Source organism: Penicillium rubens (genome assembly GCF_028828025.1).
Source record: "Penicillium rubens strain IBT 27055 chromosome Unknown utg000003l_segment0_segment0, whole genome shotgun sequence".
Taxonomy (NCBI): domain Eukaryota; kingdom Fungi; phylum Ascomycota; class Eurotiomycetes; order Eurotiales; family Aspergillaceae; genus Penicillium; species Penicillium rubens.
Genome location: NW_026890601.1, coordinates 7,889,900 through 7,906,194, shown reverse-complemented (window position 1 = coordinate 7,906,194; position 16,295 = coordinate 7,889,900). Strand labels below are relative to the sequence as shown.

Genomic DNA, 16,295 nt, shown 5'->3' with positions numbered 1-16,295 from the left:
GAGGTGATGAGAGAAGATGAAAACAAGGCTGGTTGATGTTATCAGTAATGGACACCTTAGGCATCAATCTCATCTAATATGGTGCTGAGTGATTTAAGGGCTAAGAGTTTCATCATGACATCTCTCGTTCCAATTGGATTGAAGAAAACCGTCGTAAGAAGCCTGGTATATATATGCTCGATCTATTTTTTGTAGGGTAATTAATGTACACCAATTCGAATCAAAGACAAGATCTATTCCTCTGCACGGACTTCGATGTTTTCGATGAGCCCGTTGCCCAACCTCGCAATCTCGTTCAGAATAGCCGTCTGGTTGATTACGACCTCACCATTGGTATCACCTGGAGCGGTCGAGTACGCCGTCTTCAGGTTCCAAGGCCGCGACTTCAGGGTCTGCGGGTTCCAAAGACCAGTAATCACTGCACAACGATCGTCTCCGTGGAAGAGCAAGATGCTCTGGCTGTAGCAGGCTTGTACATCACATACAAACGACTTGATAGTCTGCATCATTCCAGCACGGGGTTCCGCCAAGTTCTTGAACTTGGGTGCTGAGGAGCCGCTAAACAGCTTTGGGCGAAGATGGATGACAAAGTCGTAAGGAGCAAGAGAGGTATCAAACAGCTCGGAAACATCCATATCGTGGGTCTTGCTTCGTAGCAGGCTTACTGCTGCTTTGGCCAGGCTGGAAGTCCGAGCAGCCACAACCTTGGAGGGCATCTCGTATTGAGTCCAGGTGACTCCTTCAGTATCAATGTCAGACGCGACGAAAAAGGCCAGACTGTTCATCGCAGGGTCGATGCTGCGCCAGGCCGTGAAGCGAGTGCGGATATTTTCCGTCACTTGTGGTGTTAGATCACCTCCCAGGTCAACAATGAATGGCTCCTGCTGCCAGTCCCACCGAGAGAGCGAGTGGAGAGTTCTTAGGAATCCGGTCATGACAGACGAAGGACATTCCCAAGGGTTAGGTTGAGTGAAGGTGCGAATTACCAGCAATTCAATCAACTCATCGCTGATTTGGGCAGTAAACAGGTGAGAGTTAAACCATTGCTTGGTAAGACGAATGGTGGGCGACAACAAGGGGAAACGGGTGCACAGGCTTCGGAGTGCCTGTGTCAAGCGCGGAGTTTGGACAAAGGTTTTCTTGTAAGCGAAGAGAGCATAGGCTGCCTCTTCTCGTTCTCGGGGACTCAGATTTCGGTCCTTGAGATTGCGCTCGAGTAGAGTTTGTTCACGCTCGTGGTGAATTCTCAACCGGAACAACACGCCAGAAGAATGGGGGATTTCTAGATACGCATTGTTGATCACCTTGCTCGATTCATTTTCGAGGCCTACACGGCAGGACGAGGCAGCACCAGATGACTTCAGAGAGTCTCCAATCTTCAAAAGGAATGCAACCTTGGTCATTTGGATGGCGGCGAAGTCATCAGGCCAACGCGAGGAGCTTTCAAACTGAAGTACAACGTCTGTGGCTCCCGTTGGTCTGAGGGAGGTATAGCGAAGGAGCGAACTGGCCGGGGCCAAGTGACGTACCTCCAGTGGCACTTCGTCCATGCTGCGAATAGACCTCTCGAGATCCTTGAAGGCATCATCGATTGACTGGAAAGCAGGGCTGGAGTATGCCAGAATGTCATCGCCATGCTTCTTAAGGAGCTCGTCATATTCATCACCAACAAACGCGAATTCATCGGTGGTGATCTTGAAGTGCCGCTGGAGTATGTACTCCAAAATCTGATAGATGATAGATGTGTCCGACTCATCAGACCACACAAGACTCTCCAGGATGCTGCCATCCTTGAATCGTCGAAGCTCCGACTTTTCACCCCAGAAAGCCTGGAACGAAGCGGACTCTTCTTTTTCTTCCGCGGCCGGACCGTGGTCGACAATTCGTCCGACGTTTTCAGCATTCAACAACAATCCTACAGACACACCCTGGCTCGACCGTTTGGGCTGCTTGGACTTGACTGACCACGAATCAACGGCGCGGCTCACAATAGAGACAAGTTTGACTCTGTCCCCCAGAGCCCGGGAAAGAACATTATACAAAGCATTCTGCTCGTGAAGAGCGCGGAGCGTGTCTCCATTGAATGACTTGGGGAATGAGATCAAGCGGTCAAATCTGAGGGCTGGTTCATCAACCTTTAGAATGAAAACCTTATCGAAGTTGTCCTCTCGTGACTCATTGAGCATTTTTAGGGTGACGGCGGCTTCATGACGCAGTGTTGCGTATGACCAAGGCGTCATTTTGTAAAGAATGTTCAACCCTCTGCGGCCATCAAAAACAACGGGGACCCCCGAAGGAACTGGGACCTCTTGGCCAAAGAATAAAGGAGTCGTCAAATCCCTGCCGGCCAAGAATTGGATGGTGGCCTTGAAAATTTGGTAGCAGCTATATGATGGTAGCAGGACCGGTTGTCCGGCCGGACCACCGCCTTCAAACAGCAAAGACAGAAGTACAGTCCATTCGAAACCACCAAAGCCTCCATTCTGGAAGGGGGTATGGAAGCCTCGTTGTTGCAGCCAAGTGCGGCCAAGAATGCATGCATCGCTGAAAGAACTGCATTTCTTGGAGGCCGAGTAGATAGACTTGTGATAGAGAGAGACTGTGGCATCAGAACGGAGGCTGGCATTGTAATACGAGGTCGGTTCGCCGATCTCCGAGTTATTGGAAGCTTGGCGGATATTGCTTTTGAGTGGAAGCGTTCTCGTGACCGGGAACAACATAGGATCGATTGCGGTCAGAATTCGGATGGTAGGCCCAGACGATTCGGCTTGACGCGGTTCCAACAAGATGTGAGGACGGAGGCTGTCTCCATCCTGGGGGCCAAATTTGATATCAAACCCTAGGGTATTCGCGGTGTCTTGAATCCCAGCAGCCACGCAAGCGATATAATAGGCGCGTTTGTGGAAGTATCTGAAATTGACGTAGTCCTTCTCCTGGAACAGCGAACTTGGCATAGTGATTGCCAGATCAATTGGGCGCGACTCCAAAGTGCGAGCGCCTGTCTTAAGCGCAAAGCTACCTACCACGTTGATGTTCGCTGGCTTTGCGTATGCCATGCTGTACTTAACATCTTTGCTTGGCCGAGGCTCCGGCCATGGAACCACCAGACCAGAAGCACGTAGCTCCTTCTCGGCGTCGGGGACAGATTGCGGAGACGTTTCGGGCAGGCCTTCAATGGCGGTCTTGATTTGGTGTAGTGTTTCCTGAACCTTTGAGACTTGTTTGCTGTAGTTAGGTCTCAATCCCTCCAGTAGCTCGTCCATTTGCAGCTTGAAGAAACTGGACTTGTAAAAGCCGCTGGCCATTGCAAGCTCTGCGGAGCGCTCATCTTTGCCTCGAGTCGGGTTTCGCTTCTCGGTCACGTTCGATGTCTGTTTCGTTGAAGAGCTAATAGCAGCATTCTCCGGGGAAGGACTGAGCTTCCTGCGTTTAGATGTGTGGTCCGACATTCTGTGAGCGTAGCAGTTGTTAGTAGAGGCCGAGATTTTTTTTTTTTTGGCGATAACGGTATTGTATCCGATACGGTACGGTATGGCTGACTCATTCGTAATTTATCAGGTACCCGCTCGGGGGCATCGCCGAAGTCGCAAGTGGAGGGGATGGCATCATTTACAACCTTAAAGTCTTTTCTTTTTCCTTTTTGTTCTCTTTCATTTCAAAACAAACAATAGATCATATTTTCTAGCTCATTTCTATTTTCAATTGAAAATGTTGCAGGCTTTGGGAGGACCTGTGCCTCCAAACACTGACCATGTATGGTTTACCTCCCCCGCAACCCCTCCATGACTCTTCTAACGTTTTACAAAGGCTGTTAGTGTATCGCTTCCATCATGGAGGGAAAATGTTGGATACGAAGAAGGAGAAGATTGGGTTATTAGCAAGATGAAATGCGGTTATCCCAGATTCTTCGTCCATCCTATTATCCAAAAGCTCGCCCAGGAGATTGTTCGCCGAGTCGGTGACCCCAACCTCGAGTCCGCAACCCTATTCCCATCGCTCAAGTCGGCGCGCATCTGTCACTCCTTTTTGCTTAGCAAAATCCCCGCAGAGAAGGCGTACAAAGCGCGCATTGTCAACTTCATCCCATCCCTACATACCGAAGCCGGATCAACAGTGACGTCTTCCTTGTCGTGTGTCATCTACCCAAAGGAATACGCCTCTATTACCAAGCAGGTATGGCAACACTCGGGCAATGGCATCTCCAGTCGACGAGGAGAGTTCTGCCTTGGAGCATTGGAGGACGGGTTTTTGGTGGAAGATAAAGGCTTTGCGACTGCGGAGTCAATCTCTCAGGGTCCTTGCAAGGGACCCCGCAGATACCAAAGCGTCAATGGAGTGAGGAAGGGCTCTGTTAGGGAATCTCCTCCCAAATCAAACACCGAAGATGGCCGAGACTATGCTCAGTTTATTGAGGAGCGGTTTGGCCGAAACCTCAGCACTTCTCTCGCCAATCAGGCCAAGCTGGCTGTTCGCAAACGTATTGCGGGTGTCTTGACAGCCGATGCTGAACTGCCAGAAGCCCTGGAGACGGCTTCATCAGAAGGTCGTGTAGCCGGCATTTCTGAGGAGGATGTCCTTCTTTACCCTTCGGGTATGAGCGCCATTTACAATGCTCATCAAACCTTGCTGGCCACTAGAGGCGATTTGCCCTCAATTTGTTTCGGGTTCCCTTATACGGATACATTGAAGATTCTCCAAAAATGGGGACCAGGCTGCGTATTCTATGGTCACGGCTCCTCGGAAGATCTGGAAGATCTGGAATCCCGACTGAAGGCTGGTGAGCGTTTCCTTGGGCTTTTCACCGAGGCACCAGGTAACCCTCTTCTAAAAACACCGGACCTCAAACGGATACGCGCCTTGGCAGACCAGTATGGGTTTGCTGTGGTAGTCGACGAAACCATCAGCAACTTTTTAAACATCAACGTTCTGCACTTGGCAGACATAGTTGTCAGCAGCTTGACTAAGATTTTCAGCGGAGATAGTAACGTCATGGGAGGAAGTGCTGTGCTCAACCCTCATGCACAGTATTATGCGGCCCTCAAGGAAACTTATAACCGGGATTATGAAGATACCTGCTGGGCGGAGGATGCCGTTTTCCTAGAGAGAAATAGCCGTGATTTTATTTCTCGCATTGAACAAATCAATGCTACCACTGAGGACATTACAGCTATGCTGAAGGAGTCTCCCCTAGGCAAGTATTCATTTGCTTTGGATCGAGAGCTATACTGACCATTTTCACAGTGAAAGAAGTTCACTACCCGAAATACAGCCCCACGAGACCACTATATGACAGTCTCCGCAATGCCAATGGTGGTTATGGTGGTCTCTTCTCTGTCACATTCCACTCCACAGCCGAGGCGATTGCCTTTTTTGACACGATCGAGGTTTTGAAGGGACCCAGTCTTGGGACCAACTTTACATTGAGGTGAGTACACAGGCCCCCTTTATCTCGGGTGTTGCTAACTTGTCAGCTCTCCGTACGTCCTTCTGGCTCATTACGGCGAATTAGACTGGGTATGTACACCAATCGTATGTTAACCAGGCCATAACTAACACATGCCAGGCGAGGTCTTTCGATGTCGATCCGGATCTAGTGAGAATCAGTGTTGGACTAGAAGACGTACATGATCTGCGCTCCAGGGTACAACGGGCCTTGGACGCAGTGCAAAGTGTCCGGCAGCCAAGTGCATAGTCTACTCCAATTCGATCAAAGTTGGCTTGTGCACTACACAAGGACTCGGACTTTTCCTGGGATATCCAGATCCGTAAATTGCGGTATATATCACGAATAAAGCAGACTACCATAGCTTATCACACTGTGCCATGAAGAAAACGAGATCCTGCTCGAAGCCCTTCACTAGCCAAAGCCAAACAGAAACGGTTCGACCTGCTAAAATGTACGATCTGACAGGTCATCCCCTATGGTACTCACAGCCCGGCTTGTGATGCCCAGGTCTCCACTGGCTGTCTTTCTCAAGGCCTGTCGCATGGTTTCTACATTCAGATCTCCCCCAAAACTGGAAGAGACGGGGCTTTGGGCAGCACTAGCAGTAGGAAACCGAGTAGGAGACATGTCAAACCCTCTAAAGGAGGTCGTGATGCTTGTTGGCGGCGAAGTGCCGAGTCCGTGCGAAGAAGATGGAGAGGGCAACGGAGACGGGGATTGGTTGCGATCTCCTAGGCGCTCCCGAGACATCACGCCCAGATGAGCTTCATTTGTCTCTGCATGCTCGGCGTTGACAACGTCGGCAAAGGAAATAAAGCTCAGCCGACGTACAGATGTCGCGTCCAGTGCCCCAAAACTGGACGAGGGTTCATCTCCATCGGCCTGGCCCAAGAGATGATCGATGCCTGAAGACGACATCGACTGCTCCCCCGATGGACCACCCGCTGATTGATGTAGGTTATGCGTGACAATCTCGACCGAATCTGGATCGAGGCGATCATCTGCGATCGCGGCCGAGGATGCTTCTAGGACAGGTGGAATATAGTTATCGATTCGAATATGCGCAGGTATCGAAGGCGATGCCTGTGCTGGCACTATATCTTCTTGCACATCTCGTTCGAATATCTGAGAAGCGGGGGAATGTATACGGGGCGGCAGATAGGATGAGCTTTCGGGTGAGGGGTGTCTCATGTATCTGGTCGAATCATGATTTGGTGTCTGCAGGGCTTCGAATGATCTCACAGGTGATATGCAGCCGTCGATTTGATTCTTGTCCCATATGAAAGCAGGAGGCTTCGGGGCTCGTTTACTTGCTCCAGCCTGATCTATCTGATCTGTCGAGTCCGACATCGCGATAAGATGAACTATCAAAATCCGACAGCCATGATTGAGAAAGTAGAATAAGTGGGAGTTGATACGGATAGAAGCCTCGGTGATGACATATGTGAGACACCAGGTGACCCGGGAATCATTACCCTACTTGTGTGGGGAGATACCTACTTGTATCGAGTACTTTTGATTGAGCTGTGACGGGAACTCCTCGCTGGGTACCAGATACACAAGTCCTGTTTTTTTACGGTATGGTAAATACAGGCGAAGGGGGGTCACGAGACCAGGGGAAAAAGTTCGGGTTCGAAGCGCGAGAGATGCCAACACGTCCAGTCCTTCGACTCCAAGTTCAATCCTACCCTTTAGGTCAGTTCTAACCATTACAAACATATAGTTTGAAGATTTACTAACTCTTTCTTTTCTATTATTCCAGTTTCTGATCAATTTCCGCCCCCTTCAATTGACCAGAAGCAATGGCGACCTCCATTGCCGCGACGAAGCGGCCATTCCTCACATTGCCATTCCTTATTCCCTCCTTGTCGGATTCTTTGGCATTAGGATTTCGACGAAACCAATCTTCATACCGACGGACTAAGCAGCGACTACGTGTGAAGCCGGACTCCTCATTTGACCCATCTAACCTTGGTCACGATCACATTATCCACAACCCGCCATCCAGTGCTCCAAATGCCTACCACACCCCATCCAAATTCTTACCTGCCGATGATATTCGGAAATCATCCATGGTTTCTTCCACTACCCTCAAAGCCGACGATCTTCCGGGTGTTTACAAGTCTATGCCCGAAAGAAAATATCACCTCACTCCTTCAGACATTGAAGAAATCCGCAATCTTCGCATGAATGATCCCATGACCTGGAGTCGAAACAAGCTCGCCAAACGGTTCGAATGCTCGCCCGTTTTTATTGCCATGGTCTGCCAGGCAAGCCCAGAGAAGAGGGAGATTCAGGCCCGGATCTTGGAGGCGGTGCAATCGCGATGGGGACCCAAGCGCCGTATGGCCAGAGAGGATCGTCAACTGCGGCGCGAGGCCTGGGGACGAGATGCATAGTTGGGAGCATGATCCGGTTTCATTAAGGATCTGTTTTTGTAAAGAAAATCCATGTATTCTATTTTTTTCTAGCATTGTTTATGTATTCCATACCTATTCTATATACTTGTCAAGAGCCATATAAAACATAAACAACCTAGAATAACCATAATAACCATAATAACCATCAAGGTAGAAATTCCACGTACAAAAATATTTGGTATGTCTCACCTGGGCAGTTAAACAGCCTATAAAATATTACGTGATAAGAAGTCACCCTTGACTCCTCCGGTTACCTCAGGGAAAAGACGGCAATGCCCCTCTTTCCCCTCCGTTGTGTTCCATTCAAAGCTCCTTTTTCCTCTGGATTTTCCTCTCGATTCTCCTCTCGATTCTCTCCCGTTCGTTTTCCTCTCTCCCGTTCCTTCTACGGCTATATCAGTGATTCCAAAATGGCGCCCCAGTTAGAGCCCTTCTTCAAGCAGTAAGTATGCTATCTGTTATCTTAAGAGACTTCCAACTAACAGTCAAGGGTCGACGACTCGTCCAACGATTTCATCGATCGTATGTAATACTCGTATACTCGTTTCTGGTTTCTGGAAAGGTTGCTGATACTGGTCAAGGTCTACGGAAGGCGGTTGCGATTCCGTCTATCTCGGCACAAGATGAGAACCGACCGGATGTGTTCCGCGTGAGTTTTCCAGCAAATCCACAAATACAGGGGTCTAATCTTTCTAGATGGGACAATTCCTTGCCGACGAGCTCACAGCTCTTGGAGCCGAGGTCGAGCAACGACCATTGGGCAAGCAACCTGGCAAAGAGCACCTCGAGCTGCCACCTGTAGTGGTCGCGAGATATGGTAACGATAAGAACAAGCGCACTATTCTGGTTTACGGACACTACGACGTGCAACCTGCTCTGAAGGAAGATGGCTGGGCCACCGAGCCCTTTGACTTGACCATTGACGAGAAGGATCGGATGTATGGCCGTGGCTCTACCGATGACAAGGGTCCCGTTCTGGGCTGGCTCAATGTCATCGATGCCCACCGCAAGGCCGGTATCGAGTTCCCCGTCAACCTGTTGTGCTGCTTCGAGGGAATGGAGGAGTATGGATCTGAGGGTCTGGATGACTTCATTCAGGCCGAGAGCAAGAAGTACTTCAAGGACACGGACGCCGTTTGTATCTCTGACAACTACTGGCTCGGCACTGAGAAGCCCTGCCTCACCTACGGTCTGCGCGGCTGCAACTACTATTCCATCAGCATTTCGGGCCCCGCTCAAGATCTGCACAGTGGTGTCTTTGGCGGCTCTGCTCACGAGCCCATGACTGATCTGGTCAACGTCCTGTCCAAGCTGGTTGATGCCCAGGGTAACATCCTGATTCCGGGACTCATGGATCTCGTGGCTCCTCTGACTGAGGAGGAGCAGACCCTCTATGGAAACATCAGCTACAGTATGGACAACCTCCATGAGTCGTTGGGTGCTGAGACAGGTATCCACCCCACCAAGGAGCGTACTCTGATGGCCAGATGGCGTTACCCCTCTCTGTCCATCCACGGTATCGAGGGTGCTTACTCCGCCCCGGGTGCCAAGACGGTCATCCCCGCCAAGGTTATTGGTAAATTCTCTATCCGTACCGTGCCTAACATGGAGAGCGAGGATGTGAACAAGCTGGTATTCGACCATATCAAGGCCGAGTTTGCCAAGCTTAACAGCAAGAACACTTTGGATGTTTGGCTGCAGCACGACGGCAAGTGGTGGGTCGCCAGCCCCAAGCACTGGAACTTCTCGGCTGCCAGCAAGGCTGTTGAGCAGGTCTTCGGAGTTGAGCCTGATATGACTCGCGAGGGTGGAAGGTAGGGCTTTGTTCTTATTCCCACTAAACCAAAATAGTTCTACAACTAACCATTGATAGTATTCCCGTCACATTGACCTTTGAGCAAGCCACCGGCAAGAACGTCTTGCTCCTCCCCATGGGAAGCTCGACTGATGCTGCTCACTCTGTCAACGAGAAGCTTGACAAGAGAAACTACATTGAGGGAACCAAGCTTCTGGGGGCTTACCTGCACTACGTTGCGGAAGAGCCTTCTTCATAGATATAATTATGCATGCAATTTTCATCTACTATTTCAGCAGTATGTGCCAAATTACAAGCAATTTACCAATAGGCCTTGGGATAATACATCTATTACACGCATAACGACATCGGAAGGGGGCATATACTATATCCGTATTCAAAGAGGATTGATTACTTATTGCGCTACTTAGGTAGGGGTAACATAAAGGCAGACAACTCCAAATGACTAGCCAAAGAGGCATCAAGGAAGATCTAAGAAAATAAAAATGCATCAATCGCTATAGCGGCGCTCGAGAATTCCAATGCAGACACCAAGTAGGCAAACACAAGAAAACGATTTAAATCAAGAGCAAGACGCCGTCAAGTGCAAAGCAATTCGAGATTAGTTGCTATATATCCATTAGTATCCTATCCAGGAACCAATACAGAGTGACAACTTACTAGATCTCCAGAGGAGAAATCTGGTCCAAAGCGTAGAGCCAGTTTCCACCTTGTTCCTCTTTCTCAAGCCTAGATGAGATTCGTCAGTGCATATGTCCCCGGGTCCAATGGAAGCGAAAGTTGAGACATACCAGTCATAAGGCCACAAGATGAGATGGCCTTGAGTATTGCTAAGGAGGTCCTCTGCACGACCCTTATCCAAATACTCATCTGCGCCATGAGGGTCACGCTTTGAGCCAATCGTTGTAGCTCTGCGTCTACGTCTCCGAGACTGGCTCGACGAGTTCAAATTCAGATTCACAGCTTCAGAGTAATCGACATGACCCGGGGTTGTCCGTGACTTCTCCATATCCTCACCAGTGGCGACGCCATTTTCGTCGCTGGTCCCGTTCGAAACATTGGCCAACAGGTTCGGATCCGACACCGTCTTGAGTGCGGCCTTCTCATCTATAGACGATAACGTCTCTTGTTTCGCTAGCTGCTCAGATTGAGGACGACCAGTTTCGTTGCCACTTCCGACTTTCTCCTCAATGCCCTGGGGGCTCTTCGGGTCTGCCTGTGGTCCTTCCGCCCTTGGGGTAATGAAAGACATCTGAGAAGCGATCGACATAGGAGAGCCGACCGTAGCACCGGCTGGAGGAGGACCATTTTGTTTTGGTTGAGGTTGGGCTGTCCTGTTGCCCTGTTGGTTCTGCACCTCTGCAAAGCGCTCGCCATATGTGGCATACTCTTTGTATTCCTTCCAGTTCTTCACCTCGCTGTCGGGCATACAGCGGAACACAGATCGGTAAATCTTAGTGTTCTTCTCGGCGACGGCTTGCCACGTGTCCAGATAGAAGCCATCGATGATCGGGTCCCTCATGCAGTCGTTATCGATGAAGATACGCTTGACTTCGGGAACAGACGGGTGGTGGTGCTTGAGGGTTTCATTGTCTTCTCTTGGCGTGTTCAAACTGGTACCGCCCGTCTCGGACTCGCGGTTCGATGACCCAGTAAATCCATGGCCTTGCGACGGCACATTGCCATTGCTCTCAGAGCTGGCATTGGTCTCACTCGATGTCCCAGGCCTGCGGTCCTTGCGGGTCGAGGGTGTTCCAGGGGGCTTTTGCTGCGATGATCTCGGTCGCTCAATAGTACCCTTCCCCTCAGGAGCAATAGGTGAAAGCAGGGCTTCCCTTCCATTGGTCTCCATCTCTGAATCACGACCGACTGTTAATCCGGCCTGAGCAGCGGCTGTCAGATGATCGGGGCCATCACCTTCCACGTCTTTCCTGTGGTCAGGATTTTCAGTGACGCGAGGATCGGCGGTGAGCTTGCGGTTCGACTTGAGGTTAGGGTTACCACCCTGCTCCCAATCGACATCATGGTTGAAGCTATACATGTCCTCAGAGCGAGAAAGGAACTCATCCTGGACACGATGCCGACGTTCGACCATTTCCCTCTCATCTTGTCGTTCAATGGCCGAGGATGCCGAATTTCTTCGCTCTCGGTTGTCAACTGGGTGCTCGCTCCCCTCGGCGACCTGGATCTTGCGTAGCTCTTCTTCGGTAGCAAAGTCATGTTCCATGAGTTCGTCGACATCAATTCCGAGATGTTCTCTCATCAAACGCATACGCAAGGTATGTGGGAATCGACCTACAAGGTATGGCTTGCCATTCATACTCGACATCATCATATCGGTGTCTCGCACGACAGACGCAACCTCTGAATCACGCGAACCCAACATGGATCGTTCGTTGATGTTTGCTGATCCAATGATAGCGGCACGATCGTCAACAATCATGCATTTGGCGTGAATGTAAAGTTGTTCAGTCACCAGTGCCTTGTGGGGTCCAATCTTGCCCCATGTTCGCAGGCTGTAGAACTGGATATAATCCTCTGGCTCGATTCCAAGAGCACGAAGACGGCCAAAAATAGATGTCTCTCCGCGACAGATACTGCGGTATTGACACTGCATGATAAGACGAACACTTGTTCCACCTTCGCTGTCCACGGTGTTCTGGAAGCCTGGCATCAATGGGATGACAATGACGGCGCGCCATGCTTCCTCATTTTTGGCAGCGCGGACAATACGTTCCACTAGGGCATCTCCAATGAGGTTCTCGATCTTTCGGCCCTCAATCTCGCAGGTGCTGATGAAGAACTGATTCTCGATGTAGACGAAATGCTCGGATTCCTCAATCAACTTCACATAGGCATTCATGATGCTGTGCTCGACGACATCGGGTGTTCCTGTCGACCACATGCTGCTAGAACGGAGGATTTGTACCTCGCAAGTTCCATCAAGACCCAAAGCTTCTAAATCAGCGGGATTGAAATCGGGTGGTGGCAAGAGGAAAGGCGTCGGCCGCGTGGGCTTTCGCTGGCGAAGAATGTAATTCCAGCGTTGAACGAAATGACGAGTAAGATCCCGAGCAGGTTGGCCCACGACATGCATAGAGATGTCATGCCACGGCATCCGGGGCACAACATTGCGATCATACATCTCCTCATACGGCTTATCCAGGTCATAGAAGTCTTGGATTCTAGGATTGGAGTAGTCCTTGCCCGGCCAAAGTTGACAATGATCTGCATCTTTGGGGCCATCAGTAGTTTCAAACCCGGTAGGCTTGTCATCGGTCAATTGATGTTGAGGAGTATCCCAACGCCCAAAGCACAGATCGATACCTCCAACGAATGCGATAGTGTGGTCGATGAGACAAAGCTTCTCATGGTGGGCCCAGAAGAAAGTATTTTGGCGGAACTGATTTGGTGATCGCTGAACGAAGATGTTGGGATGAAGATCAAGGAGAGAGAATTTGGAATATTCCGAATCAATGGGAATGGCGGAGTTGATGTTGCGATACATGATCACGAAGACTTTGACGCCTTCTCGGGCTTTCTGTTGCAGGAGACGGTCCAATCGCCATTTCTGGCTGATGGCAGCAGGCCGACGCATGTAAAGCTCTGGACTCAGCCACCAGTCGTGGATATAAATGACATCCTTCGCCTGGTTAATTGCTCGCGAGACGACCCACATGTGGTCTCGCGCATCAACCAGCCACTGTGCAAAGCAGTTTTGTCGCACAGGCGCGAAACTGTCGAACCGGTTGGGGCGCAGCCACGGAGTGTTAGCAACCATGAAGCGAATCGAGTCTTCAAACTGTTGCAGTTGGCGCTCATTCCGGGCCAGCAGTTTGAGCTTGCGCTCAGAGTTCTCAAGCCGGAGAGTGTGGTGCTGAGGATGTCTCGCAGACTGCTTTGCAGACTTGGCAAGATCCTTTGGATTTTGCTTGCGAAGACTAAGCTTCGGTGTCTGGATCTTGAAATAGGAATCCACCAAGAAGACATCATAAATATTCATCTCCTCGGGAGAGTCGACGCAGACTACATAGCTGTGTCTGACCAAGAACCACTTGGGTGAGTGGCGATTCTTGACCAGAGACGGGGTGAGCGCCTTTCGGAAATCAAGACCCTTGGAGGACTGGATTATCAGGAATCCTTCTTTGCCATGATAGCTGCCTTCGGCGGCTAGACGGACACCGAGAGCGGACAGCTCCAAAAACTTACACAGGCGATTGCTGTCAGCCCTGAAGATCAAGAACCTAATCATCTTCTGTAGATAGAGCTCAAGCTTCTTTCGCTGCTTCCCAGGGTATGTTTCTTTCCTGGCTCCCGAAACACCTTCATGGGTAGATGAAGGTCCTGCGGCTGAGTCTCCTTCTTGATTGGTGATACTCGACTTTCTGCGAGCAAGCGGACCAGATACCCGACGCTGGTGTGATTGTTGGTTCTGCTTTTTCTTCGTCGGGGGCCTCTCTGTTCCACTCATTCCCTCCGCACCAGTCTCATAGCCACCCTCTTCATCTTCGTCCTCGAACTCACTTTCAAGGCCTCGTACACCTCGCATGTAAGGGAAGGCACTTCTAGGGAATCGAGGGAGACTCGGGCTGTTCTCACTCGTTCGCAGCTGAATGTACTTCTGAGTACCCAGATGAAGCTTATACTTCAGATGCAGATTGGCAAAGTCTCTTAGCGTGCGGAAGATGATCCATTTCATGCGAGTCATGCCACTTCCGTACTCCATTTCGATTCGGAAGACCAGATGACGATCACCGGAGTGGGAATCAATCCGGCTGTCCGTAACACGGACCTTCAACTGCTCCAAAAGAATCGGGATTCTCTTGCTGCCGTGCTCATCTCGTTGGAACGCGCTGGCCAGTATAAGCGCAGCAGGTACGGCCGAAGCGAGTTCAGCAAGCAACTCTGCGGACTTTTTATTGTCCACTGCGTTATCTGGTCTTCGTCGCTGCCCAATGAGTTTCAGACCAGCTTTGATTTGCTTCCATCGCTGAGCACTGGCACTGGTGCCTCGCTCGGTTCGATGGCGTCTCCAGCTCGCCGTCAAGCTTTCATCGTTTCCAGATGGTCCCGCAAACCCGGTCAATCGCCTCAGGTTGCTCGGACGCTGTTCGTCCGGATTGGCGTCTGGGCGGTCTGTATAGCTGGAAACCCGAGTATTTGCCCATGGCCGGCTCCTCATCCGCCGGCTGAGCCTCTCACGGCCTTCGTCTTCTGAAACACCTTCGCGCTGTTGAGGTGTGAAGTCTGTAGTGCTTGCTCTTCGGGGAAACAGATTAGTACGGTAGTTCTCAAAAGGTGCGAAGGAGGATGAGAAGTGGAATGATGGTCTGCGTGTCGTTTTAGGCGTTGTAGGGGCGGTGTTGGAGCCAGCTTCCTCCTCCCATTGCTTCCGCCGCCGTTGCGTTTTTCTTTTTTCACGAGTATCACGTTGCTCGCCGCCGCTCTCTTCCGCATCGGCATCGATCTCGCTGCCCTCTTCTTGCAGTGGCTCTGGGAAGCGGAATTCCCCCTTTCCGACCCCGGAGTAGCTATATCGCCTGGAGCTGGGCGGAAGTCCGTACTTGCACCGCTGGGGGATCTTGAGTGTGATGTAAAATTGGGCGCGGTAGCGAGTAACTTCAGTTTGCCGAACAACGACTGCTTTCCTTTGGGACCCTGATCATCATCGTCACCGTGTTCAGAAACGGGTCGCGATTGCGACCGGGAGTGGGATGCATCGGGAGCCTCGGTGTCCGTATCTCTGAATTGTACACTTTGGGCACGAGATGGAGGGGACATTCCAGGGTTGGACGACTGGTGTTGATGGCGACTCCATGACTGGGGATCCTCGGCTGACCGGTTTGGTGGTCGAGTGCTTAGGGATGACCTGCCCCTTGGTGAGCTCTGCTTCAAAGATGATGGACGCGCATTTTCCTTGTCGCCTAGTATTCCACCTGTTTCATGATCGTCCGTGGGCTGGGTCTGCTTGGTCGAGGCCGCTTTGTTGGATTCAGTGGAAGAAGGCAACGGGGATGCCAATTTTGATTTGTTCGAAGCTAAAAGGGGCTCTTGCTTCTTTGTGTCGACCTTCAATGAGCCAGTTTCCACATCCTGGTGAATTGAAGAGGCCGACATGTTTGGATTCTGGGGCTAATGCAAGGTGGTTATCAGTTGCAGTTCACTGGGGGGATCAACCACTTTTACTTTGTACATACTCAATACACTGTCGAAGATGGCAAGATCATTGTCCTAGGATCCAAACAATTTAAATCCAAGGGGGTTCAGGGTTAAAAGAACGTGTTGACATTAAAAGGAGCAATAGATAAATTAGTTTACAGTGGAGCAGCTCTCCGACTGGAGAAAGCGGGCGGTCTGGGAAAAAGGGGGTTGACACTGCACGTTATGTATATACAACAATGTTTATGATATTAGTGGAGTATCTAGTATTAGTAGTATGGAGTATGGAGTATAGAAGGAAATATTGATTGAATTGACTAGATTCAAAGCTGTTTCTTCTTTAATGTCTATACAACAAGTGCCCATGTATGGCCTCAATCGAGGACCTTGGAGTAACACACTGGAATCCGACTATATATATATAAAAAGATGAAAGGATTTATCTTGCAACGGT

General features: G+C 50.4%; 6 protein-coding genes across 6 annotated transcripts; 3 read left to right on the top strand and 3 right to left on the bottom strand.

The window, feature by feature from the left end:
- Positions 1-233: 233 nt before the first annotated feature.
- Positions 234-3,449, bottom strand: N7525_009263 (rRNA-processing protein UTP22; the record flags this gene model as incomplete). The annotated part of the gene is made up of 1 exon (XM_002563313.1): positions 234-3,449. One exon carries the CDS (start codon positions 3,447-3,449, stop codon positions 234-236), a length of 3,216 nt encoding a protein of 1,071 aa, XP_002563359.1.
- Positions 3,450-3,708: 259 nt separating this feature from the next.
- N7525_009262 (cystathionine gamma-synthase) lies at positions 3,709-5,692 on the top strand (the record flags this gene model as incomplete). Its single annotated transcript, XM_061214656.1, has 5 exons — positions 3,709-3,753; positions 3,808-5,191; positions 5,242-5,425; positions 5,472-5,514; positions 5,564-5,692. The coding sequence occupies 5 exons, from the start codon at positions 3,709-3,711 to the stop codon at positions 5,690-5,692; spliced, it is 1,785 nt and encodes a 594-aa protein (XP_061069087.1).
- A 198-nt stretch (positions 5,693-5,890) lies between these two features.
- On the bottom strand, positions 5,891-6,796 carry N7525_009261 (uncharacterized protein; the record flags this gene model as incomplete). Its single annotated transcript, XM_002563311.2, has 1 exon — positions 5,891-6,796. One exon carries the CDS (start codon positions 6,794-6,796, stop codon positions 5,891-5,893), a length of 906 nt encoding a protein of 301 aa, XP_002563357.2.
- A 452-nt stretch (positions 6,797-7,248) lies between these two features.
- On the top strand, positions 7,249-7,845 carry N7525_009260 (mitochondrial 54S ribosomal protein mL58; the record flags this gene model as incomplete). Its single annotated transcript, XM_002563310.1, has 1 exon — positions 7,249-7,845. One exon carries the CDS (start codon positions 7,249-7,251, stop codon positions 7,843-7,845), a length of 597 nt encoding a protein of 198 aa, XP_002563356.1.
- A 431-nt stretch (positions 7,846-8,276) lies between these two features.
- Positions 8,277-9,920, top strand: N7525_009259 (M20 family dipeptidase; the record flags this gene model as incomplete). Its single annotated transcript, XM_002563309.2, has 5 exons — positions 8,277-8,308; positions 8,357-8,388; positions 8,448-8,515; positions 8,563-9,680; positions 9,740-9,920. 5 exons carry the CDS (start codon positions 8,277-8,279, stop codon positions 9,918-9,920), a joined length of 1,431 nt encoding a protein of 476 aa, XP_002563355.1.
- Positions 9,921-10,283: 363 nt separating this feature from the next.
- pld3 (phospholipase D) lies at positions 10,284-15,799 on the bottom strand (the record flags this gene model as incomplete). Its single annotated transcript, XM_061214655.1, has 4 exons — positions 10,284-10,290; positions 10,343-10,411; positions 10,474-15,175; positions 15,247-15,799. 4 exons carry the CDS (start codon positions 15,797-15,799, stop codon positions 10,284-10,286), a joined length of 5,331 nt encoding a protein of 1,776 aa, XP_061069086.1.
- Positions 15,800-16,295: the final 496 nt, after the last annotated feature.